Genomic DNA, 27,307 nt, shown 5'->3' on the forward strand with positions numbered 1-27,307 from the left:
TCCTGCCCACAGCAGGGGGTTGGGAACCAGGTGATCTCTAAGGTTGTTTTCAACCCAAATAATTCTGTGATTCATTGAATTTCAAAAAATCCTGTGAAACAAAAAAAATGTTATGGTATTACTGGGTAATGTACACCATTTTATACCTTATTGTTAATTTCTTACAATAAAACCATCTTAATATTTAACAAAATATCTTCTGATAGTGTTTTGAACATTTCATTTACTTTTGGGAACCTTTAGTTCTCTGCAGTAAACAGAATGGTCATTACAGCTTACATAGACACAGATTTGCAGTGAATTGTCCTCAGAATCATACTCCCAAACTTTAAATTCAGGAACTAGAAAAATTTTACCACAGTTTAAGAATTTAAATTTTATTTTTGTTTGAATAGCATGTCATTCCATAATCAAAGAGTGCAGATTTCGTAACTAGATGGATTTACCTGTGTGTTTTTTCTGTAGATGATAATTCCACTCCTAAAATATGTAAGAGGAGAACATCTTTCTCCAGACCATTGGTTGGATCTCTTTCGTCTTCTGGGTCTTCCCCGAGGCACTACACTTGAGGGTTTGCTATTTGGAGATCTATTAAAAGTGACAGATGCCATTATAGAAAAAGCAATGGAACTTAAGGTATGAGTAATTTTAAATACAGGATGTATAGCTTCTTTATGGTTTACTTTATGTAGTATATGTTTTTTCATATGCATATATCTTTAATACTATAGAAGTAGAGTTTGCAATATATTTTTGAATGGAGAGTTTCTTGCTTTTAAATAGGATTTAAATTGTCGAGCTCAAGGTGAAATCACAATCAGAGAAGCATTACGTGAACTTGAACTCTGGGGAGTTGGAGCTGTCTTCATGTTAACAGATTATGAAGATAGCCAAGGAAAGACCATCAGGCTTATTAAAGACTGGAAGGACACAGTCAATCAAGTTGGAGATCATCGCTGTCTTCTACAGTCTCTTAAGGACTCTCCATATTACAAAGGTTTTGAAGATAAAGTGTCCATCTGGGAAAAAAAGCTAGCTGACTTGGATGAGTACCTGCAGAATTTAAACCAAATTCAAAGGAAATGGGTCTATTTGGAACCGATATTTGGTCGTGGAGCTCTACCCAAAGAACAAGCTCGTTTTAACAGAGTTGATGAAAGCTTTAGGTTAGTGTTATGGAATGCAACTTACCTTTTGTAGTATCTTTGACATATAGTCTGGAACATTCTTCATAGTGAAAATATATGGAACAATTGGCATATGTATGAACAAGAAGGTCAGTGTCAGGAATTCAGAAGATATATATGTGTGATGGCAACATATATCTGAATAAAAGTGGTAATGTTTTAATTTAATGGGGCACTTGTGAAGAGGGGAATCGTGAAGCATCAAAGATTGTGAGCAAGGCAGGCAAACACAAGGTTAGTCTTAGCAGCAGAAGTAGAGGGGATGTAATTGTTTTTTCAACAATCATGTTGAAGACTATCACTTTGTTCACTAAGAAAGTACACACAGTTTTGGGGGAAACAGATGGCTTATTTGTTCCAAACAAGTAAAAAGATAAAAAGGGAGTAGTAGGTTTTAGAAATATGGAAAGATATGTACCATTATCTGCTGTGGGTTGAATTGAAATTACTTAAATGGAAATAAAAGTCAATACCTGAATTTTGTTGGTTCTGGATAGAGAAATTTTAACAAGAAGCCATTGTTCTTAAATTACATTGGAGAGACGTTGAGGTAAATTCTGAAATGTTTCATCATTAGTACTGAAACCTAAAAGTTACATTTTAGCTGTTTATATTACTTGTCTGTGTGTTAATTTTTATTTACTTAACTTTATATCTGTCGTATTTAAGTTAAAATAATGATGGGTTTATGTTTTTTTTTTTCTGTCAAGATCCATTATGTCAGATATTAAGAGTGACAATAGGATAACATCACTGAATGTCCGGGCAGGAATAAAAAATACCTTAACTACCATACTTGACCAGCTTCAGAGATGTCAGAAATCTCTGAATGAGTTTTTGGAGGTACAGTGAAGATTAATACCTTTTTTATAAAGAAAGTCAATAAGCTTAGGTTTAAATCAACAAAATTGATTTATTCTGTTTTTATATAGGAAAAGCGCTCAGCATTTCCAAGATTCTATTTTGTTGGAGATGATGACTTATTAGAAATTTTAGGACAGTCCACGAATCCTCTGGTTATCCAGTCTCATCTTAAGAAACTTTTTGCTGGTAATGCATTAATCTTTATTTGTGAAATTTACTTATTTAGAGATAAGAGTCTTTGAAGCTAAATAATAATGTTGCAGTTCCTCTCTTTCCATGACTAGACACTTAGTAATTAATGTTTGACTTTGAGAATATATTACTTTATTGATGTTTTCTGATTAATAGGCATTAATAGTGTGAGCTTTGATGAAGAATTTAAATACATAATTGCCATGAAGTCTGTAGAAGGAGAAACTGTGCCACTTAGAAATAAAGTTCCTCTATCAAATGATGTGGAGGTAAGAAAAATCGCATCCTAGTCTAATTCAAACATCATTGAGATATTAATTTCTGATGCAATTTTGAGGTTTTTTGTCTTTTTGTCAGGTGTGGCTAAACAGTTTGGCTTTGGAGATGAAGGAGACCCTGAAAAAAATGTTAATTGACTGTGTTGATGCTGGAAAAAAATCTCAAGGTTCAATCGATCCATCTCTCTTTCCTTCCCAGGTAGTAGTTAATCCAGCAGTGCCACTGTGGTCTTAGAATTACCAAATAAGTTATTTTTTTTTAGATTTGGAAGAAAATAACCAAATCAAATCTATTTTACTCACTGATCATGTGGAGAAGTTCTTAAAAATATGTGCTCTTATTAAATTCCTTTGCAAACATTTGAAATTTTCAAGTCTTTTGCATGGCATTTTGACATACCACTTAATGAAAAAGACTTGCTGTATTAGATTATGTTGCAAGTTTTGGCAAAATTTTGCCAGGTTTTTCGATGGCTTTATTCTTAGGATCATAGCAAATGTAGAGCTTTGTTTAAAAATTATACAATAAAATATTTAAAATATCAGACCTAATAAGCAATTGAAAATTAATTGAAAAACTGGTTCATTTTTATATGTCTTCAGTATTTATAAAATATAATTTGAACTTTCTCTTCCAAAGATTCTTTCCTTGGCAGAACAAATTCTGTTCACTGAAGATGTTGAAAATGCTATCAAAAACCATAATCTGCAACAATTAGAATTAGAACTCACGGCTAAACTGGACCATTATACTAGCATTGGTAGTGACATCGAAGATGCTGGGAGTACAGGTATAAAAATGATAATTAATATATAATTCTCTATTATGACTGCAGTTGTGTAGTATTTTACATTGTTTATTTTAACAGGAAATTATATAAATGTGTCTCAATTTGAGTTCACAAAGCTGAGTTACAGAAAGTCACCTATTACAGCCAAAATTAGAGTCATTAATATTTCAAAGTAAACAAAAGTATTTTTATATATATCTTAGAAACTATCTTGGAGAATATATAGAGACCTCTTTTATAAAGTTTTTTGGTAAGTTTCTATCTTTTAGCTTATGTATCTTCTGGTTCACAGGAAATGGGTAAACAACAGTTGAAGTATGTTGTGTCAAGCCAGTATATTCTGTACAACTGTGTAGGTGATTCTCTTTTTTTATATTAGAAGTACACATCTGCCTCTGAGCTAATAATTTTGAGAACATTTGAAGCAAAATAAGCTAGTTATTCTCAAGACATGACTGTTCTAAATTTTACGTAGTCTGAATAATTATGCCTCTGAGTGCTTTTTTCTTTTTTTTGATGAGAGGTGGGCTTTGAGTGACTACTTCAGGTAAAAAAAGTCCACATTGCAGGTTAGGTGAGATGGCTTTTATTTTAGGTGTGGAAAGTCTTGATATGTAGTTGATAATCTTCAACCACACTTGTATAGCTGCTTACTGCATTAAATTTTAGCTTACAATTTGTGAACTGTAAACATCTGATCCATTAATTAGAACCAGGATTCATATTACCTACCTCCAGAAGTATGTAAGTGTGTTTCTTTATCTGAGCTCCCTTTCTGTACTCTTTCTATAGCTGTTTGAGAAATATCCTGTTAGAGAGGAGTGTTCATTTCATCTCTTGTATAATACATTTATGTTTTAGTTTGGAAAATAGGTGGGATTTTGAAGTGAGTTGTGATTACTCTCACTTACTTTGTTTTAATGCCCATCATGGAATGGTATAGAAACACAAAAACTGGATTTTTTTCAATGAAACTAAATGAAACAACATGCTCTAAGAGTATACTTAATGTACCAAATCTCTTAATGAACTTTCACTCCACATCACCATAATTATTCTGAGTAAAATCTCCAGAGTGTGTGTAGTATGGTTTTCAGGTGCTCAACAGCAGGTTGAGCCACACTAATTGCTGAAGCGGAGATGGCTATTAACACTCTTGTCATAAGTTGCTTTGCAGAAAAACCTCTCCCTCTCCTTTTTCCTCTCCCCCTCTCTCTCCCCCTCTTCCTCTGTCTCAAACTCCACCTCCCCCCTGCCATGTAGAGGCAGACAAAGTCACATCAAAATGACTGAAGTTACATGATTTACATTGTCTGTCAGGATCTTATTTTATGCTGCTTGCTTTAAAAAATTTAAAAAAACCTTTATATAATTCAAACAAGATCTAAATAAAATCTGCGGATAATAGAAAGCAGCACAATGAACTTGTGAATGGTAACATGTGTCTTCCTTGCTGTACAAGAGTGATTTTTTCTTTTTGGTGTGATTATTTGCAGAATCTGGAATCCTTGAGCTCAAGCTTAAAGCTCTGATTCTTGATATCATTCATAACATTGATGTGGTGAAACAGCTGAATCAAGCTGAGGTTCACAGTGTTGAAGACTGGGCTTGGAAGAAGCAGCTGAGATTTTATATGAACGACCAAAAATGTTATGTTCAGATGGTAGATGCTGAGCTCCAATATACTTATGAATATCAGGTGTAGTATTTTTACATAGTGGCTTTTATATATGAGTCAAATACTTCCTCATTTCATACATGCTGCTGATAGTCTCCTAACTGTTTTCATTTTTCTAAACTTTGTTACGTCTTTAACATGCTATTTCATAGATAATATTAAAAGATAGGGTCATAATTTTCAATCCTAATGCTGATGGGGTAAATGTAAATTGTATCGAATTATCATATACATATTTTTAAATATTCTTGCTTTTATGTATCCAAGTGCAGTTTCATCTGTAGTTGTGAAAAAAATTGAAGAATACATTGGCATTTGATATAAAACCAGGACAGCTTTGTAAACAAATTCATATTCTTAATGAGACAGAAATTTTGGCTGTTGCTTTATATTATCAAATTAATTACTTTTGAACAAAATTAAAGTAATTAAATTGGAAGTATTTTCTGTCTACCAATCAATATAATTTGTTTTGTTTCTGCAGGGGATTTCTCCAAAACTTGTTTATACACCTTTGACAGATAAGTGTTACCTAACTCTTACTCAGGCCATGAAGATGGGCCTTGGAGGAAATCCCTATGGTCCAGCTGGAACTGGGAAGACAGAATCAGTAAAAGCCTTGGGTGGGATTCTTGGAAGACAAGTATTAGTCTTTAATTGTGATGAGGTGAATATGGTTTTTGTTTCATTTAGGAAATGGATATCTACACCCATACTTTATAAAGCAATATTATATTACAGAAGAAATATTAAAATTATAATATTAATAGTTGTTATTTTTATTGGAATTATTATTATTATTTTTACTAGTAGTAGTAGTAGTAGTAGTTGTAGTTGTATTGAAATTATAATGGAAATTATTCTGATAATTTGTCTGTTGCCATTAGAAATTTTTGGATATTTTCAAGGGCTGGCTTTTTTAGTGGATGGGAAGACATTCTTTTATATTTTCTTGTTATTTGAATTTTGACAACATTCTTTTCAATTTCAAGGGCATTGATGTGAAGTCAATGGGACGCATATTTGTGGGCTTAGTGAAGTGTGGTGCCTGGGGATGTTTTGATGAATTCAATAGGCTTGAGGAAGCTGTATTGTCTGCAGTATCCATGCAGGTTCAGACAATTCAACATGCATTGAAGAAACACAGTCCTGTATGTGAGATGCTTGGCAAAAAGGTACAGCAAAACTTAATTATCTTGTTCACATTGGCCACATTTAAAAACTGACAACTGTAACGAAACATAGTCCACCCAGCATATCTCAATCCTGTTTCATCTGACAATATATCATTACAATGCACTTTTAATGCTAGGTTGAAATGGATCCAAATTCTGGAATTTTTATCACTCTAAATCCTGCTGGAAAAGGTTATGGAGGAAGACAAAAACTGCCTGATAACCTCAAGCAACTTTTCAGGCCAGTTGCTATGACTCATCCAGACAATGAACTCATTGCAGAAGTTATTTTGTATTCAGAAGGCTTTAAGGATGCTAAAATACTGGGTAGAAAATTAGTGGCTATTTTTAATCTAGCAAGGTAAGCTTTCACCCCCCCACATCTCCCCTCCTTAGTAAAGTTACCTTTCTAACTTTCTTCCCTTGTAGCTCTTAAATCAAAGTGATTTACCATGCAAATCTCTGTACAGATACTTTTAACTTACAAAGTTAAAATAATGCAATATATTGGGAGGTTGAGATGTGAAAATATCTTGAATTCAGTTACAATCTCAAGGGAGCAAATTGCTGCTCCCCTAGTATGTCACTAAATATAAATGTGAGCATATGAATGCTGACAAGCATTGTGTTGTATTGAACTCTCAAAACTGTTGAAATGCAAGTGCCTGTTTGGTTAAAACTATGTGCATTAGAGTGTAGTTTTTTAGGGCGACATTAGAGAGTACAAAGATCAGAAGTTATAGTGAATGCTGTTAGGATCAATAATAAATACATATTGAATATTACCCGTCTGAAAATTCCAGAGTGTCATTGCTGTGTTTCTGAGATGCATTTCAGATGGCACTACAAATACATGCCAGTTTCTTTTTTGTTCAAACCTGGATTATACGTGTGTTCATTCACCAACCCAAAATTTCAGACGCTGTAGCCTAGAGCTTATTGCAATATTATTGTTTTTAAATTTAGGGATCTTCTGACACCACAGCAGCACTATGACTGGGGTTTACGAGCCCTGAAGACTGTTTTGAGAGGCTGTGGCAGTCTTCTTCATCAGCTGAAGAAAAGCGATGCAAAGCAAGAAGGTAAGATTGACCATACCAAACTTTTGATTCTTTTGGATCTTATACAAATATAATTCACTCCAGCTTTCTTGTTTACTGGAGTTTTAAAAAAGCTATGGCTTATATCTGTAGGCAATTTAGGAAAGAAGAAAATATCTATGAAATCTCGTTTTCACTAGGAGATCACGAAAAATTTGTCATACTCTAGATTGAGCTTTTATATGATGATAAGAACACAGATTACAGGATTTCATTTGGGAATAATTTTAAATGATTCTCAAAGTCTTGTTTTCACTTGGCTTAGGACAGGAAAGTTGATCTTCTGATGCTCTTAGTATTTTTAGTTATCGGACCATTTTGACTCTGAGTTTTGCAAAAATTGTCACATGGCACTGGATTCAGATTGGTAGACAGAGACAAATGTAAGGATAGGTAGAAATTATAGAAATATATTGTACTAGACTGAGTCACTTCATTTTTTAAAGATTTTTAAAGTTATTGTTACTTAGGTGTTAATTGAGAGGGAATTAAAGAGTGTGGAATGGATGAGCATTTCACATCTTTAGAAGACAGCTACTGGTTCCTGTTTGCTTAACCAGCATGTATCTGAAAGTTTACAGATTTTGACATAACAAATGGTCTGCATCTGACCAGCATCATAACCACCTTATATCTGTATAGAATGCATTTATGGGCATATATTGTACTTACAGGAAGTATGCCTGACTATGCCTAGCTTCCAAGTAGAATGGTACATGAACTGGAATTCTAGAATCTATGCTCCAATTCTACTTTTAATGTATGAGCAGTATTGACACAGCTTAAACTGATCTGTTTTTTTTGTTTTTCTTTCCAGTTAATGAAAGTCACATAGTGGTTCAAGCTTTGCGACTGAACACCACATCAAAGCTTACATTTGCAGACTGCACTCGTTTTGATGAGCTGGTTAAAGATGTGTTTCCTGGCACTGATTCTAAAGATGTGGAATATGCTGAGTTAACTGCAGCTTTACAACAAGTCTTTGAGGAAGCAAACTTGGAAATTATAGGCACACAGGTAAACATCAACTACAGCAACAAAACAGTATTATTCTGAATTAGAACTGATTCATATTTCATTAATTTAACTAATTTCTGTTTTCTTTTGAAAAATATTTTATAAAAAAGTGAGAATAACTGGTTGTTAGATTCTAATTACATGTGTACAAAAAATTAGATGTGTGTTCGAAGCACTTCAGATCAGTTATGTAATTGAAAGAAAAATAGTTGAAGGAAAATTAAGATGTGAACATGAGACACACAGTTTCATTCAAGCCAGATACAAATTCCAGTGAATATTTTGGACAGTGAAAGAATGAAATATGTGAATATTTGATTTTTGCAAGCAGTTCTCTGCCTTGTTTTTATTTATTGTAGAAGTGGATGAAGTTTTGTGATTGAAGATTTGTTAAATTATCATAAAAATATGCCCAAAGATAGCTATTACTTTTGTATTAGTAATTTAATGAAATGCTTCTAACATGTAAAATAAATTTCTTCATAAACTTTAGTATTATAATTCTAAATATATCTGCTATTATCTATTATTTAAAAAAACAAAATTATGTAAAGTGTCTGCATGCAAAGTAAATCTCAGAAAAACTGTAAAGGAACATGTTTCATTTAGCTTTACAGTTTCACATAGCCATTATCTCTTTCATTGTCTAGATCAAGAAGGCTTTGGAGTTATATGAACAACTGCGTCAAAGAATGGGTGTAGTTATCGTAGGTCCCAGTGGTGGAGGTAAATCAACGCTCTGGCGGATGTTAAAGGCAGCCCTTGGTAAAACTGGCAGAGTAGTGAAGCAGTACACGATGAATCCCAAAGCCATGCCTCGGCATCAGCTGCTGGGCCGTATTGACATGGATACCAGGGAATGGTCTGATGGAGTGCTTACAAACAGTGCTCGGCAAGTGGTGCGAGAGCCCCCAGGTATGTCTGAGAGGAACTTGCAGATGTTACACTAAAATTACTGAAATTGTTAGTTTTCAAGTACCTCTTCATATTGTGTTATTGTTTGTGGATAGCATAAGGGAAGAAAAACTTCTGGTAACAATTGTAGCCAAATGCCTTGGTATATTCTTCACAAATTTTGTTATAAGAAAGCAAAAATAGGCAGCAGAAGGTAAAGCATGTGAGGAGTGTCTTCATAGAACTGTCAGTCATAATGAAGAAGGAAAAATAACATTAAGATAGCAAGGGGTGATATTTTTGAAATGTGTTTCTTGGGTTTGATATTTTATTCTTCTGTCTGGAAACAGATATTACTTCATGGATAATTTGTGATGGTGATATTGATCCTGAATGGATTGAATCTTTGAATTCTGTTTTGGATGACAACAAATTGTTGACTATGCCCAGTGGGGAAAGAATTCAGTTTGGTTCAAATGTCAACTTTATATTTGAAACTCATGACCTTAGCTGTGCTTCTCCTGCTACAATATCTCGAATGGGAATGATCTTTCTGAGGTAAGCCAGAAGATACTTTTAAAGTGAGCAAATATATACTAACTTTTCTTGAAAGGCATTCTCAAGTGAAGGGAGCAGCAGATGAGTTGCTTACATTTAGGAAGTCAGTCACTGGGGAAGTTTCTTTAGGTTGCATATCCCTTCTGTGGTGTTTGTTATAAACTTCTAACTGAAATATCTCAGATTTTTTCTAAAAGATGCAGTGAATTTTTCACTGGAGAGCCCAGTATTCTTTAAATATTGGTTTGAAATTGTTAAAGTATTTTGCCAGACTTTTTCTGGAATTTTGTTGTTCCTTTAAAATAGTCTCTTTAAAGACATTGGTTTCTTGTATTTATCTGAATCTTGTTTTGTTTTGACTTAGTGATGAAGATACAGACCTTAATGCTCTAATAAAGTCTTGGATAAGAAGTCAGCCTGAAGAATGCAGATACAACCTTGAAAATTGGATTGGGGACTATTTTGAAAAGGCTTTAAACTGGGTTGTAAAGAAGGTTAGTAAATGAATACTTAATCAAATTTCACTTTCTGTTAAGTACGATCCATTTCTCTAGAAATGGAACTGTAATTAAAAAAAAAAAATCCCAGTGCTTTTTTGATAGAATTATAAAATTGTAGAATATCCTGAGTTGGAAGGGACCCACAGGGATCACAGAAGTCCAGTTCCTGGCCCTGCACAGCACCACCCCAAGAATCAAACCGTGCACCTGCAAGCATTGTCCAAACCCTTGTACTCTGGCAGGCTTGGTGCTGTGACCACATTAATGCTGCTTCCCATACTCCCCTTCTGGAGGAGTTGAATTTGCATTGATCAAGTAGTTTATGTGCTGAAAATATTTTTAGGAGACTTTCCCACTGCTGTGGCCAGTGTGCTAGTGTTTAAGAAACGTGCATTATCTGCTCCTGGGGAACATACATGATCCTGTTGTGTTCTTCTAATTATTTTTCCTCCTAGTTCTTTTACCCATGACATATTTTAAACATTTAAAGTAACAAAGTAAAAGTCATGGCATTGTTCCTGAGACTGCAGATTCCCTTTGGTGCCAGAGAGCAAAATCCATAAATAATCTGTTCAAAAGGAAGATTTCCAGTGTACAGTTAAGTTTATTCCTTGTAGATTCTCAAAATCTGTGAGGAAAGTTTTGATTGCTTATCCTAAATTACATTAACTCATAGTCTGGAATTAAAACCACCATATCAATGCTTAGAAATAATTTAATGTCAAGTGAATTTTCTAGAACAATAGCAGTGTTGAGATCGTACCTCATTTGTGTAAATGTCAAAAAGCAATGAGTAGCAAAAGCGTGCTAGCAATACACCATATTTATATTGAGGAATATATTTAAATCTACCACAAATTTCATTTTACAGAATGACTTTGTAGTGGAAACAAGTTTAGTTGGAACTGTGATGAATGGACTGTCTCATCTTCATGGAAGTACTGATCGTGGACAGTTTATTATTAACTTGTTACGTGGTCTTGGTGGCAATCTCAACATGAAGTCACGACAAGAATTTGCAAAAGAGGTAATCTCTGTGCTCTAATTTGATTTTGATTTGTGTTATCTGTAGAGAAATAGCTGAGAAGTGAAGGAATGTTTTATGTGTCACTGATACATTGCATCCATCCCAGACAGCAATCTTCTGGTCCTGCACCAAGAGATAGTGAAATGCCCTTGTCTATACTGCTTAGTTCCAGGACCTACTGCAGCAGACTGTGTTTGTCTGTATGTATTGTAAATGTAATTCAGATTTATTTTTGAGGGATTTTTTCTGTTTAGAATACTTGAAATAGAAACAGGACTTTGCACTTCATCAGGATGGTATTCTGAGGTATTTTTATTATTAGGATGCCTAATATTAAAAAAAAAAGTAAAGCTTTTCTAAATACATTTTAATTTATTTATATAATGAAAAATGGAAGAGTAATATATTACTGTTTAGTTAAAGACTTAATCATAAAGCATATGCATGATATGATTTAATTTTCAAAGGCAGCCTCAGACTATCAAATTTAAGAATTATATGTTTGATTTTACGTAAGTATTCTTTGAACATTCTTTAGACTAGCTTGAAATGGTAGATCTTGTTAGGAATATGGATTTAACTGAAGCTTTATTTTTATTTTTCATAAAGATCTTCACTTGGGCGCAAGAGTCTCCTCCTGATCCGAGGAAGCCCCTGGACACATATTATGACATTGACACTGGAGAGCTAATGCTGTATCAGCTGAAAAAACCTGAAAATCTCACAGCTGATGACTTCAGTAATCTCCAAACCCTTCCTGTCATCCAAACCCCTGACATGCAGAGAGGTTTAGATTACTTTAGACCATGGCTAGATATTAATAATAAGCAGCCATTTCTTCTTGTGGGTCCTGAAGGATGCGGAAAGGGGTAAAAAATAGTTTCTACTTAAAGTAAAATATACTTCTAGTTGTTTGACAGAATCTATAATTTTTTTATAATGCTTTTATCATATGACTTTCTGATAGAATAATACTGGTTTAGGTCATTAATTAAACAGACCTTATGTAGTGGCAAGTAAGTAAATTATGAAGCTCTACAAGGACAATTCAGACTGTGACTGTGCATCTAAGATATCTGAATGTAGCTTTTAGATATGAAACAGGATCTTTGGAAAACCAACTGTCATGGAGCAGCAGCTTAGAGGCACATGAGATCCAGTCTCATTTCAAGAGGCTCTAGATGCCTTGTGCAGGCAACTCAATTTAGCATATCCTGTTGCCTTTGTTAGATTCCTTGTTTAGATGGTTTGTGTCACTAAACCAAGGTATTAAATAGCTGTTTGTTTTGTGTAGCTGTATACACTACACTTCCATTGAATTTTGTGAATGGAAAATGTTACAGTTTTAAAGGCAAAAATATTGAATTCAGCAAACCTCATGTTCCACCTATATTCCATTAATATAGGATGTAGTATATGCATGTTAATTCAACAACTACAAAATATCTTTGGATGCACAGCATTTAAATTTATTTATGCCTATATATATATGTTTATGTCTGATTTTGTAGGATGCTGCTTCATTATGCATTTTCTCAGCTCCGCTCCACTCAGATCGCCACTGTTCACTGCAGTGCACAGACTACTTCTCAACATCTTCTACAGAAATTGAGTCAAACTTGCATTGTAATCAGCACAAACACTGGACGAGTGTACAGACCAAAGGACTGTGAAAGGCTTGTTTTGTACTTAAAAGACATCAATCTACCCAAACCTGATAAATGGGGAACAAGCACTCTCGTGGCTTTTCTGCAGCAGGTGAACACTTGTGTTTATTATTTAAAAAGAGACTCAAGTATACTGGCTATAATTTAGTGTATGTAGTAAATACCTACATTGATTAATTTCAGTGTTAAAGTCCTGCATCCTGTATTGACATTGGTTTTGTTTGTGCTTTAATAGACTATGTAGGTGTCAGCCAGAAATAACATACCATTTTTATTTGGCTGATATTTATAAACAACTAAAGACAGCACTCATCTCAATGAGTTACAGTGCAGTAGACACATGAATGACAAGATGAGTGCCAGGAGCTGTCAGCATGGATTCACCAGGGACAAGTCATGATTGATGAGGGGAAGAGAGTGACTTCACTAAGACCATTGATGCTGTCTCCCAAAAGGTTCTCACAAGAAAAGCTATTGATACAGACTGCATAAGCAGATAGTGAGGTGGGATGAAAGCTGGCTGAAGAGCCAGGCCCAGGGGTGATTGTCAGTGGTACAGAGTCTACTTGGAAGCCATGATCTGTTTTAACATCTTCATTAATGATTGGGACAATGTAGTCCTGCAAATGTGCAGGTGACAAAATTATAAGGAGTAAGACACCTCAGACAGTTAAGAAAGCAGAAATAATGGTACATTTCTCACTTTTTTATTATATTTTATTTTGCATGATACTCTATTGACTATCCTTTAATGAAGTATTTATTTAATTATTAAAGGTTCTTACATATCAAGGATTTTATGATGAAAATCTGGAATGGGTTGGTTTAGAAAACATCCAAATTGTGGCTTCTATGTCAGCTGGAGAAACATTAGGAAGACATAAACTTACCTCCAGATTTACTTCTATTGTTCGTGTCTGTGCAATTGAGTAAGTATATGTAAATTAGTCAAACTCTCAGAACTCAGATTCAGCTTCTCTTTATAAGGACCTCTTGTCAATTTAGTCTTTGCAAAGATGTGACTGTTCCAGTCTTTCATCTTTTCTCAAAGTTTGTGATTGTCAGGTTTGGTGCTTGTTTGGTGCCTCTTGGCACCACAGTCCAGCTAAGAGGAATCTACAGGTGCCTGTTGGTAGTGATGTGTTTGAAATATGTTTCCTGTTGGATAATTTTGCTTGCAGTAAACTGCTTTCTGCAGCTTTGTGTTAAGGCGGTATTTGGTTATAAAGTTAGAGAATTTGAAGTTTATTTATTTAAGTTTGACCATATCAACAGATGTATTTAGAAAATTTCTGAGAGTGGCCTAATGCAATAAAATGATGATTTTTCTTAGCTGCTGGATGGAAATGCTGTTCAATGAAATTTCTCAGTAATTGTGTATATAAGTTTAACTCAGTTTTAGTTAAAGAGAAAAAGTCCATAATGACTAGGTTTTTTCCCTTTTTAGCTATCCAGAAAGAGAACAACTGCAAACTATTTATAGTGCCTACTTGGAACCTGTACTACAGAAAAACCTAAAGAATCACCCTGTTTGGGGTTCTTTACCAAAAATACATCAGCTAGCAGGATCTATGGTTCAGATCTATCAACAGGTATGGAAACCTTTTTTCTTTCTTCAGGGAGATGGAGAGTTCAGATATTTTATTACAAATAATAAACTTTTGATATTAACAAGCGGGTAAAAAGGTTTATCAGTATTAAAATACAAGTTTATATCTTTTTAATAAAGTTGATATCAATTTTGGAATTTATTTTCAGAAAATCATAGGTATTAGAAGCAAGCAGAGTAAGCAGTAAGTGCTCTTGCTTTCCCACAGATTTGTTTTAGGATTTTGGCACATATCTTAACACTTCTATTCTTTTAGTTTCTGATTTATAAAATGTGGATAGTAGTGTATTCCTGCTTAATGGATGAGGAGACAGTGCATCAGATGTCCAATTGTTATGGATGCTGTTATGAACACAGGAGATATGAGGGTGGCATCCTTGACAAACATCAAGGACTACCTATTATGATGGTACACTGTTAAAAGCAGGTGCTTACAACTGGACACAAGTTCATTTTAGCCTCCCACTTGAAATTTTAAGAACTTCTGTCTAGCAAAATGCTTAACTACTTGCTTTTCTTAATCAGTACATAGCCTTACTGGGGAAGGTACTGTGTGGTGCTTGCTGTAGAATGTATGAATGTCCCCATACAGGCAGAAGCATGGTATAGATTTGATCCTTTTGACTATGATGTGGGCTTAGTCACTGGCTGTCATGCACCTCTTAGCAGGACTTTCATATGACATTATTGAGGTATTCCAAGAAGTATGAGTTGAAGTCTCATTACACTGTGATCAAATAACTGATGAAAGCAATTACTCCTTGAATTAAAGGTGTAGCTGTAAATTCAAATATCCTCTCCGGGAGAGGATATTTGTATTTTGGTATTTTGTAGTGAGAAACTATTACTAATTTAGGTAGGTTTTAGTGAGGAAATGTTAATAATTCAGGTAGGCTTTTATTACATTTCAGTATTGCCTTTGTGTTTCATATTTGGTATTGTTTAAAAAAAATGTATTTTGTCTAATAATACTTCACTAACAGTGCTAGGTGAGATGTGCAGTTGTTTCCATCACAACATGGTACAGAAAAAATGTTCTGAGAAAAATCTTTCGTGTTCAGAAAGGAGTGCATTTATAGAATATCTAAATGTTCACCAACTAGAAAACTAATCTATCTGGTACCTTAGAAATGTACTTTAGATTTTACAATACCATTTTTTTCCCTTTCCTTCACTCCCATTTTTAGGTACGAGCGAAATTCACAGTTGATGATCACAGTCATTACCTTTTCACACCATGTATTCTTACTCAGTGGGTTCTTGGTTTATTCAGATACGATTTAGAAGGTGGTAAGTCACTTATTTGGTTTTCATTAATAAAGTAGTTCAAAAGTGGCCTAGATTATTATTGATGTCATTCTTACTGTTGGCTCCACATTGATCTTTTTAAACTGTGAACTGTCTGTAACTCAGCAGAGGAAAAAAATGCCTGACAGTTGATTCCATAACATAATAGTAAACAAGTTTTAAAAAAAATCCAGTGATATTTTAAAATATGTGTGGGAGCTACTTATGGTTTAAGGGAAGTTAATAGGTTAGGACTGCATTCTTACTATGGGAACATGAACTGTGCCCCCTACTGTTCACTGTTTTTTTCTGTGTTTTTTTTGTGTTTTGTGTTGAGGTTTTTTTTGAGCATATGTGTTGTTTTCTGTATTCCCAGAGCCTTGCCTCACATGCTTGTCCTGCTGTACTTGGTTGTATAAACATGGTTTATACACATACTTCATAGGCTGCTTTCTAATCTTGTTTTTGTTTCTGAAATTGGTATTATTACTACATCACAAGCAATTACTCATTGTTTTAGCTCTTACATTCATTAGAAGGTTCCATAGAGGGCTGCTTAAAGAGGATGAAAGTGATAAGAATGCTGTGCTCTCTTTCCACTTATTTTCTGGGATCATGAGATGGTAAATGCAGCTTGAATGATATCAGAAAAGCTGAACTGCCAGTCAATGAATGGGTAATCTCAGCTGATTTAAGGTCTTTTTAGTTGTGTCTAACGTTGACATGTGTATATGCTTTTCCAGTGATGAAGGCAAGGCTTATTATTTACTCACCTTCCTTTTTACTTTTGTGAGGGGTATTTAAGATTCAGAGTCTCTATTGGCATTTTCTAATACAGACTGTTTTGGGTATTTATTATTATTTTAGTATTTGTTATCAGTCTTTGTCTTCTCTTTTAAAAATGTCTTCTGGATTTTCTTGGTTTCATTGCCTGGAAAACTGACTTTTAATTTTAACTTTATGTGCAACACCTTGTTCATTTTTGTTAAAAGCTGACACTTGTTTTAATAGAGAGAACTTGCTTTAATAGAATATATTTCATTTTATCTTGTAATAGTCCATAAATAAATTATTTAAAAGCACTTCATAATGTTTACTTTTTCTCTTATTTCTTCCTTACCGATGCTCTCCTGCTGGTATGTAATTTCTCTTGCTCATTTTCAATTTCATATTTTAAAGTAGAAATTTGAAAATCTATTATAAATATATAAAATTAATTCTCTCATTAAACTTTGTAGGTTCATTGATACAAACTGCAGACTTTGTTTTGGAAGTTCTTGCTTATGAAGCACGCCGCTTGTTCCGTGACAGAATTGTTGACACAAAAGAACTTCAAGTATTTGATAACATTTTGACCAATGTGTTTCAAGGTGACTGGGGCTCAGATGTTCTGGAAAATATGGCAGGTAAGCCATTTGAAGCATACCACACAAACCTGAAATATTTGTTTAGGAAATACCTAGTCAAGTTAGATAGCATATGAGTTGAACACCTGAAGTTTCAAAAGTTTCCTTTCTTTTCCACAGATACTTTTTATGTAACTTGGGGAGCTTGTCAAGAGGCATTCATCACACCAGGCCAGGCACTACCACCACATGGGAGGCCACTTGGCAGACTAAACTCGACAGACCTGAAAGATGTTATTCAAAAAGTAAGGCACAATTAAAGAATATACACAGCAAGGGTTCACAGCAATGATTCTAGACAGTTTTGACTAAGAGTAACATGCAAGCAACCAGGTTTATGGTGGGGGTTGCCTCCTGTTCAAGGAATCACTTTTTGCATTTGGTGAACAGAAGACTTGTGATGTTATGTGGCAGGCAGTAGGAAGTATGTAGCAAGGTTAGGTTGATGAAAAGACATCAGTTGCCTTTGCTGCTGATTTGCAACAGTTTGATGAATCAGCATTTTGAGAAACATTTATGTCCATAAATATTTGTGTATTGTTTGAGTACCTAAGTGTTTTATTAAATGATTTCTTTTTGAATTTCAGTATGGTAACATAATTTTTGTTTGAAGAACTGCTGGAGATTTGGCATGCTTTTAAGCAGTTAAAGTGCAAAAAAGTGAGCTTGATGAGGAAATGCAAACATTTTAACTTCTCCAGGCTATCTGATTTTTAGGATGAGAGTTTTGAGATTGTCACCCTTAGTCATAGTGTTTGATGGACTGCAGATGGGAATCTACCACCTCTCCTTAAGTGCCAACTTGTGACCAATACACTATATGGGAAATTAAGAAATTCAATAGCCTCAGTAAGCAGGGAGTTTGTTTTGTTGGTTTTGGTTTTTTTTTTCCTGACTGCATGGTTACATTGGGCTTCAAAGATGAGGTTTTAGTAAGTATAACAAGGTCATAATTTAAATCATAGGATCTGTTGTTGTGTGTCTGTCACCAGGAACTTCCATAATCTGCAATTATGCAGCAATTAGGGGCTTAAAACACGCTCCTGAGTTATTAATTAATCTGTAGTCAGAGACACGGCTCAGACTTTGTTCTGGTCTATTATTCAATTTTAATTAGTTCAGTGGTAGATTCCTATTTCAGTATATCAAAGACTTCCAAGGTGTTCTGGTGCTGGGCGTAGTGTGATATGTTCATTGTTGATACATTTATTACTCATAAGGGGTATGTGAGGTTTCTAAATTTTGTGAATTTTTTTTTTTTCTGAATGAAGTCCAGTGTGGTTTCTTAAGCTTTTAAGCCCTTTTTTTTCTAAACATTTAAATGTTTGGATATTTGCATATCTCACTGCTTATATTTGTTATTAGTGATAAGATTTTTTTCGTCTCTTTTTTTTTTAAATAGGGTATAATTCATTATGGACGGGACAAAAAAGAGATAGATATTTTACTGTTCCATGAAGTCCTCAGTTATACGTCTAAAGTGGATAGAGTGCTGAGTTATCCTGGAGGATCACTTCTTTTGGCAGGACGGAGTGGTGTAGGTCGTCGGACAGTTACCTCTTTAGTCAGTCATATGCATGGAGCTGTTCTGATTACTCCCAAAATTTCCAGAGGTTATCAGCTGAAGCAGTTCAAAACTGATCTTAAATATGTAAGTCACTCAGTTTGATCTATTTTGTAATGCTGCAGGTATATGTTAAAGGAAAAAAAAAAAGAATGTGGGAATTTTGAAGGACGCAAAAGGTTGTGCAAGAAGAAAAATGACAGTCGAAATGAAACAAGTACTTGTTCAGAAGTTCTGACTCTAGATGTGTGTACTGTTCTTTACAGTGATTAACTGAAACTCCACCTTTTGGAGTACTGGAACCCTTTTTGATTGTTGTATAACTTCTAAATATGAAGTTTATTGTGAATATTTATGTGAAAGGCTTTTTCATGTATATATTTCCATGTTGGTATATACTTTTATTTTCTGTCTCTATTATGATCTGCCAGTTAATAGTAGTTAAATCAAATAAAATTCTAGTGATTGATGAAAGTGTATATATTATTTAAAACCAGATGAAAACCTTGAATCAACAGTTTCTCATTACCTTCAGCTATGCTAAAAAATATTCTAGATCTATGCCTACACAAAAGAGTTACTATTCTAACATTGAGTCATATACATAAATATATTCTATGAAAGAGCCTGTCTTAATTATTTTTTCATTACTAAGCTGTATATCTAGGTAAAATGTTCCTTATATTTGATATCTCTTTTAACTGAATCACCTGGAAATCTTTTGTAAATATTTAATAGTGTAGATTCTTTGGAGAAAATACATATGTATCTAGTCAAGGAAAGATTATGATCCATGTCAGTCCCTTCCAACTCAGGATATTGTGTGATTATCATTCTCTTCTGAGCAACACACTTAGGTTTAAATGTCTTCCTTCTTCTAGGTGATGGAGCTTGCAGGCATTGAAGCCCAGCAGGTGGTATTGCTGCTCGAAGATTATCAGTTTGTTCATTCCACTTTCCTGGAAATGGTCAACAGTTTACTGTCCTCAGGTGAGTCAAGTCCAAAGAGAGTATGTTACTACTTTTACCATGCAGACTTAGCTCAATGAGGCAGAATTAGATTCTGCTTTCTAAATCTATGTCTCTATCAGAAGGTTTGGTTAGCTTTCGATGTTGTTTTAATTAGAGTACTCATATGTAAGAACCTGACTCAAAGTTCACTTAATTGTCCTTTAATTTACCCTATAGTACAGGTGCTTTCAGTTCCTCTAATTCATTTCAAAGGAGTTCTTGATGGCAGTGTAATAGCAAAATGAAAATGCTTTCTACTCTTCTGCCTCCCTTTTATAATAAAACTCAAAATTGAGAGATTTTCAAGGCTTTACTAGATTATATAGACTGAGTTCTTAATTAAAGAGTCACCAGCAAAGCTCACTTTTCTGAAGGTAGTGAGATGATAAACAACAATAACAAATAATAAAAGGGACTTTAATTTACTGTCCAGCTTTGTTCCTGGATCAGAGAAAGAATTATTGAAGGACAGAGTCAAAGTTCCTAAATCATTTTTTTTGGAACTGCAGTGGTTTAAAAGCTGATAATAAGAGCACCATATTTTCCTGTCTCTCAGGTGCTACCCCAGATTTACTTACAGTATCAGATTTTCATCATCCAGTGTTAAAACTTTATGTCTGAGAATCTAGACTAGTACTCACTTTCATGTTTCTGTGTCCTGGTGTATGACACTTTGGTTTGATTTGTTTTGTAAGCACTACAGAGTCACTGTCTTTGGGTAGATTTGAAAGATTCCTTTTCAGACACATTTCATCAATATAAACAAAGTAGACTGTTCAACAGAATCACTGTAATTTTTCTTTTTGTTTTCATGATATCATGAAAAGAATATTAAGTATGTGAGATAATAGTCAAGAAATTATAGAGGTGAAAATGATGAAATTTGAATTCTCTATACAGAGGATTCAAGGGAGGCCTCCAAAGAAATTTAAAGAATTATAGTGTATTTTATCTGACTCAAATTAATTTTTGAAATAGGAGAAGTTCCTGGACTGTATAAAATAGAAGAATTAGAACCATTGCTATCTCCTCTGAAGGATCAAGCTTCGCAAGATGGATTTACAGGACCAATTTTCAACTACTTCACATACCGTAGGTCAACAGAAGTATAAGTTATAATTAAATATGAAGTTTAAAAAGTGCTATAATAATGGACAAATAATTTCTAACATGGTCTTTTTATTGTGTGCAGTTAAAACTTTTAATTAACTTAACTTTAATTAACTTTTAATAAACTTTAGTTATTAAATAGCAGGCAGGAGTAATATTTGTGATATTTGAGGGCACAGAATCCTCTGCTGAAAATTTATTTTTCTGTCTGAAATTTTCTGTTGATGAGTGTTACACAAATGTTACAAAATCTGCTGTTGAAAGTAAAAGAAGGAAAAAAGCCTTTGTTCCCATTATTTTCTGGTTTGTATAGCTTTTATGTATATCTAGTGACAGAGATTTCTTCTGTTTGTCAATTATGCCAAGCAATCACTTTGGATTCTGAGTAATTATAAGCCAGTTTACAGATAGGTTTCTTAATTCTTTGTGTTTCTTCCTTGGCCCAATGAGAAGAATAAATAGTTTAGAAATAAATCAAAGAATATGACTGAAAGAATGCAGTCATAGCAGCCAGCCATGGAACTACTTCTGATTGGTTCTATTGGTCTACATGAATTAGAATGAGATCTAGTGCTTTCTACTTAAAATACTGCCAGCTTTTCAGAATTAAAAATGCACTCTGGTATACATAATGAGAATTCATGGTACTTAATAAGTTTCTACTTACAAACATTCCTGTCCTAGTACGATTTGATGTTATAGGCTCTTTTTTTTTCAGAAATTGCCTTGTGACAAGTATTTTAAAAAAAAGTAAATTATGTTGTATTTGCAATAAATTTACCGTCATGTAGTCAGATTGTTATTTACTAAAAATTGTTGCATTTTCTTAGGGATCCAACAAAATTTGCATGTTGTTTTGATCATGGATTCTACCAATTTAAATTTTACAATAAACTGTGAAAGTAATCCAGCACTGTATAAGAAATGTCAGGTTTTATGGATGGAAACCTGGTCAGAAGACAGTATGAAAAAGGTAAGTTGCATTAATTGTGGCTTACTTAAATTAGTATCTCTAAATATAACTGAGCTCTGGTGAATAAGGTCAAGATATTTAAGGTTGTGAAGGAATAATTATCACTGTACTTTTTTAATCCCTTTGTACACTTTTACAAAGATGGAAAATTCTGCAGAACAGTGAAATATTATTAGCATTGTTATTTTACAAGTAACATTATGTTTTGTTCTCTCTGTGGGCTGGCTTGAACAACTTGCTGACTACTATGACTCTGGTCCAACACAGCTTTTAAGAACAAAATACAGACTACAAGCAAAATGTTAAAATCAATTGTATTTTCTTTGTGTGGTGAGGTTTTGGTGTCGGATTGGCCTGCAGGGGTGACTTCTGTGGGAGGCTGCCAGAAGCTTCCCCCATGTCAGGTGGAGTTAGTGCTGGCTGGCTCCAAGAAGGATGTGCTGCTGGCCAAGGCTGAGCCCAACAGCAGTGGTGGCAGTGCCTCTGGGATAAATCTCTTCCACTTGAAAGAATAGGAAGTTATCAGTGACATCAAAAGGCAGAATTTAGCTTTCTAATGCTAAAAATATTCTGTAGATTATTTATTCTAAGTGTATCATTTTCAGTCTTTTCAAAAAAGAGAAACTAGATTGAAGGTTTGTGTTTTGGGTTTTTTTTTTAATTTTAACTCAGATTGGGATTGTTCATAGTTTTCATGCAAAAAATCATGTGATTTTTTTAGATACCTGAAATGCTTCTGTGTGATTCAGATGAGCAAGAAAAGACTGGAAAAACACATAAAGAAGTTAAGAAGAAACATTCAGGTAATATTTAGGTAGACCTACTAGTTATTATTATTATTGTTATTAAACACTTGATCCCATGTTGGGCATAGATAATAACATAGATACTTTGAGTATGTGTTTACTAGCATATTCAGAAACTTTGGTGTTATTCACATGGCAGGCATTTTGCACAAGGGAGTATTAGTCTGGACCATACATCCTGGCTGATCAAATGCAGTCTCTTCTGTCACAAGTAGTCACTGTATACATTCAATTTTAAATGCTGCTTTAGCTGTATCTTGTTTCGGTTAGTGTTTTCCTTCTATGTGGATGTTATTTCACAACCTGAAAATTTGATATTTTGAGAGCTTTTCAGTTAATGTATTTCTTTTATGTTTATGTTTTTGTTATGTTTATGTATTTCTTTTCAGTTTGTGTTTTTCATTATTCTTTTTGTGGATTTTTGTTTTACTTTATTAATTTCAAAAACTACTTTGTTGTAAGTAATGCCCCTTTTTCAGAATAATTTGTTTTTATCATAAGACTTCAAATTTAGTCATGTTAAAGAGTGTCTCAAATGTAATCTAAGAAACCAGTGCCAGATATCAGTTGCAGAATACTACTTTTAGCCACTTGCTATAAAAGTAACAGAGGTCACGAAATGTAAGATAGTAAGTGGATCACTTGGAGTTTCTTGGTTTATGTTGCTTTTTAATGGACCAATCAGAATAATGGGCAAAAATAGTATTTGTGTTCACATTACCATCCCTCGTTATCCTAGATCATCATAATTAATCTAGGCCACAGTACTTATTAGAGGCATTCATTTATATATAGATACGCTTTAGCAATTTTTTTCTTTTGTAGGGTAATGCAGTTTGCTTTACAGTGTCTTTGGGCTTTCTTTGAGAAACTGTGTAATAAACTGAATGGCAGGAAAACCTTTTAGTTTGCCTGTCATCAGAGATACGGGAGAAGACAAAAGTACATGGGCTTTATTTCTAAAACAGTCCCAAATAGTTTAAAATTCAATTTTTATGGAAGTAGTTTCTTATTCGGTCAGCCTTCTGTATTCTGCAATTAATTTTGCTAGCTTTTCTAAGCATCAAATAATTTTAGTGTATTCCTTTCTGAGAAATAGGCATTTCAAATGTATTTACATGTTGTTTCCCTGAGAATACTTAAAAAACTACAGTCTTTGTGCTATTTTGAATACTCTTAATTTGTATCTCAAAAAAGCAAGCATATTCAGTTGGTTTTTCTTAGTTATTTTAATGTGAGATAAAATTCAATATCATTTTGTCTGTATAACAAATGATGTTGTACAGGTCATTCTGATTTTCTGAAGTCATTTTTGGCAATCCACGAATCATGTAAAATATACGGAGCAACACCTAGCAGGTACATGACATTCCTTCGTGTATACAGTACCATCAATAGCAGTAAAAGAAGAGAGCTAATAAAAAGGCAGAACCACTTGCAGGTATGTGCTTAAAACACTTAACGTAGGGTTTTTCAATATATTCTTGCATAAGGAAATGTCTCTTGTATTAATGAGCTGTAGCTGCTAGCATGGTTATGTGATGTGTCCTTTATTGGCAAATGCTCATCCTGTGGTTTCAGGGGAGAAATAGTATCCATCTTAATGCCTTTCTCTGTTCAAGTGCCTGAAAGAGTGAAAAGTGGTTTTCTTCTTTTTGTTAATACATTTCCTCAAGAATGTATCAGACTGGGCATTTTTTTTGGTCAAACGCTCTGTTAAATAAGGGTAATAATTTACTGTAAAATTAGAGATGTTTATCCTCAATCCAAATATCTTCCAATAATTTTTTTCAAATATATCTTGAAATACTGGTATTATATAATTAGCATTAAGTAAACAATGTAGAAAGTGTGAATAAAGAAAATTGTTAATTTTGAGCATAATTGAAACTTTATTTTATATATATGTTTTTTAGAGTGTACATAGATGTAGAAATCAGATAATTTATTTTATTTCATTCTCTTTAATTTTTATTGATTTGCTTTTAGGGGAGATATAGTTACATTGAGTCAATATCAGTTAAGTGAAATGCTATTGAATTGCTGGGAAAAAACTATGTGCTAGTTGTTGTTTCATTAAAAGTTTATTATTTTGAGAATTTTTTTAAACTTCTGACTGTAGTAATAGATCTTAGAGTGACACAGCTAGAACTACCACATCTAATTTTTAGGTTAAATAATATCAAGAAAATGTGAAAATTAATTAAAAAAAGGATTAGTCTACATTATTCTTTGTTTGTCCATACTATTTGTAGCAAATGTTCATTTAAATTCACTTAAAAATTGTTCCTAAATATCTGCTTCTTATAAACCTTTATAGGCAGGTGTTTCAAAGCTGAATGAAGCTAAAGCCCTGGTAGATGAACTGAACAGGAAAGCTGAAGAACAAAGCATTTTACTCAAAACGAAGCAGGATGAAGCTGATGCTGCTCTTCAAGAAATTACAATATCTATGCAGGTGGTCTATACAATCACATCAAAAGTGGGGGAGGGGAAAGAAAAAAAGCTGTTTTTCTATCTTTGGTCTCTGTAACTGTCTATGTTTTGTGTTCTTTTAACCGTTACAAAACCTGATGCATTTGCAAGAATTTGCCTAAGGGAAGGCATGAGCCCAGAGACTTGAATAAAGTTGCAACAGGACAGAGGATTATGTAATTTAAATCAGGTTAGAACTGGTTGAGTCGATAGAGATCAGTGCAAGTTTTGTACCTGAGTAGTGTTCACTGTTGTAGTTTAGTCTGTCTGAAAGTTTTCCTAGAACTTTGTAAATCCAAACTGCTGATGGGTTTTATGTTTCTCCCAGATAGGAAATTTTTACGAAATACTTACAAGTAGCAATGCTTTAAGTAACAAATACCAAGAATTAAATTTGTGAACTATTAGAAAATATGTATTTCATAAGGTCTGGTTCTCAGAAGTTAACCTCAGAGAAGGTTAGATAATATCTGTATATTCATCACTCTTTGAATTTTTATTCTTCAGCTCAGAGGCAGACTTTTTTTTCCATATTCTGTAATTTTCTTTAGTAGTGTTTTCTCAGTCAAGTAAAATAATTGTGTATACAATAGGTCTCTACATTGATACTTCCTGAAATTATAAATGTAGGATAAGCTGTAATGAGTCTGCTGTCACTGCACTGTTTTTTTTTGTTTGTTTGTTTTTGGTTTTTTTTTTTTTTTTTTTTGGGTTTTTTTTTTTTGTTGTTGTTGTTGTTACTGGTTTAATCTGGTCAGTCTTGAAGTTTGTCAAAGCCATTCTCTGTGTGCAGTAGAATAAATGCCTGGTCTTTCAAACCATTGTTTCACAGTGCTTTAAAGATGCATTACTTCCATTCTTCCTGTAGGCAGTTTTTAGTACTTTTAGGCTCTATCAGTCTGTAGTACATGAATTTGAATAATGATTATTAGCTTGGTGTGTTGATGATTTCAGTTTTAAATCTGCATCTGCTGTTGTCCAGTAGAGTTACAGGTATGTGGGTAGCACATACTACACTGCAGGAGAAAATCAAAGGATAGGCCAAAAGCAATGAAACATGATGGCCCCGCTGACATCAGGAAAATTACAGTGGAAGCCTGATTATTTAGATTAGCATAAAGTATAGGTGCCCTCTAACATTTTAATGTCACTTCAAATGATCTAGCTTATATAACAGAGAGAGCTCTAATACATACAGACTCTTTTAATCTCCTTTCAGAGAAAAGCTTTTGACCTACAACTGAAATGTTAAGGTTTTCTTATTCAGAGCGATCATTCACTACATGTTCATTTGCATGAAATGTCTAATCTAGTTTTATATAGCTAATGTTTTATGGATTTGAATGTAATCTTCAATAATATGCTGATCTGTAGCTTGGGTTAAGTGCTCAGAGGATTGTTATTATTTTAAGATTTTCTCTGCTTTTATGCATCTGTTACCTTCTGCTGCAGCTTCAACTCAGCTTGACAATTGCTGGTGATGATGATGTGTTATATACTGGAAAAACACAAACTCTGGGCTTCGTTGTCTTTATCTTTTAGGTGATCTGAGCCTAGAGTGTTAGCATGTTATTTTATACTTTTATCCTCAATGGCTAAAAGACTTGTAAAGTCCTTTCTACTGTAGTTTTATATACTAGATATTAATTGTTGTACTGAAGTATTTAGGATTCCTGGAGATGGCTAATAGCTTCTGTCTGCCTGTAGACACTGGTAGGCACTGTACAAATCCCAAAAAAAAAAGTAAGCCCAAACAACTTGCAGTATACATGTAGGATGTAAGACAGTTATCCTTGCAAACAGATTGGTACAAAATTACAAGTAAAGAAATTATACCGTGATTAGTAATTCTAAGCTAATAAGCTATAGTTCCAATACTGCTGCTGTTATGAACATGATAGAAAAAGAGTATTTTAATGGTTTTCTGAAAGAAATTGAAATAGAAATGGGATCAGGACAAAGACAATGAAAGGAAAATAGTGCTTTCAAATGTAGTAAGAGTGTTACAGAGGCTGTCACTCTTATGCTTTTAGAGGAAGGCTGACATAGGAATGGAAAATCAGAAGGAAGAGGGAAAAAGTCATAATGAGCCTCACAGATAGAGGTACAGATCTGTCCTGTGGTAAAGAAAGGGAAGG

General features: G+C 33.8%; 1 protein-coding gene across 3 annotated transcripts in view; it reads left to right on the forward strand.

The window, feature by feature from the left end:
• DYNC2H1 (dynein cytoplasmic 2 heavy chain 1) overlaps nt 1–27,307 on the forward strand; it is a 144,033-nt gene that overhangs the window by 20,870 nt on the left and 95,856 nt on the right. For 2 of the 3 annotated variants that reach the window (XM_038129624.1, XM_038129603.1), the window contains exons 25-55: nt 466–636; nt 784–1,166; nt 1,898–2,030; nt 2,120–2,237; nt 2,400–2,512; nt 2,601–2,720; nt 3,162–3,312; nt 4,809–5,011; nt 5,475–5,657; nt 5,983–6,165; nt 6,303–6,526; nt 7,132–7,247; nt 8,083–8,282; nt 8,933–9,197; nt 9,527–9,734; nt 10,099–10,228; nt 11,106–11,261; nt 11,871–12,130; nt 12,773–13,019; nt 13,706–13,857; nt 14,376–14,520; nt 15,725–15,827; nt 17,063–17,230; nt 17,351–17,475; nt 18,633–18,881; nt 19,676–19,784; nt 20,784–20,897; nt 21,746–21,888; nt 22,610–22,691; nt 23,981–24,135; nt 25,015–25,152. In XM_038129624.1, the coding sequence (XP_037985552.1) occupies nt 466–636; nt 784–1,166; nt 1,898–2,030; nt 2,120–2,237; nt 2,400–2,512; nt 2,601–2,720; nt 3,162–3,312; nt 4,809–5,011; nt 5,475–5,657; nt 5,983–6,165; nt 6,303–6,526; nt 7,132–7,247; nt 8,083–8,282; nt 8,933–9,197; nt 9,527–9,734; nt 10,099–10,228; nt 11,106–11,261; nt 11,871–12,130; nt 12,773–13,019; nt 13,706–13,857; nt 14,376–14,520; nt 15,725–15,827; nt 17,063–17,230; nt 17,351–17,475; nt 18,633–18,881; nt 19,676–19,784; nt 20,784–20,897; nt 21,746–21,888; nt 22,610–22,691; nt 23,981–24,135; nt 25,015–25,152 (5,247 nt within the window). The remainder of the gene's footprint in view (nt 1–465; nt 637–783; nt 1,167–1,897; nt 2,031–2,119; nt 2,238–2,399; nt 2,513–2,600; nt 2,721–3,161; nt 3,313–4,808; nt 5,012–5,474; nt 5,658–5,982; nt 6,166–6,302; nt 6,527–7,131; nt 7,248–8,082; nt 8,283–8,932; nt 9,198–9,526; nt 9,735–10,098; nt 10,229–11,105; nt 11,262–11,870; nt 12,131–12,772; nt 13,020–13,705; nt 13,858–14,375; nt 14,521–15,724; nt 15,828–17,062; nt 17,231–17,350; nt 17,476–18,632; nt 18,882–19,675; nt 19,785–20,783; nt 20,898–21,745; nt 21,889–22,609; nt 22,692–23,980; nt 24,136–25,014; nt 25,153–27,307) is intronic. The other variant, XM_038129614.1, reaches the window with a different exon arrangement.

This window comes from Motacilla alba, chromosome 1, assembly GCF_015832195.1.
Source record: "Motacilla alba alba isolate MOTALB_02 chromosome 1, Motacilla_alba_V1.0_pri, whole genome shotgun sequence".
NCBI lineage: Eukaryota > Metazoa > Chordata > Aves > Passeriformes > Motacillidae > Motacilla > Motacilla alba.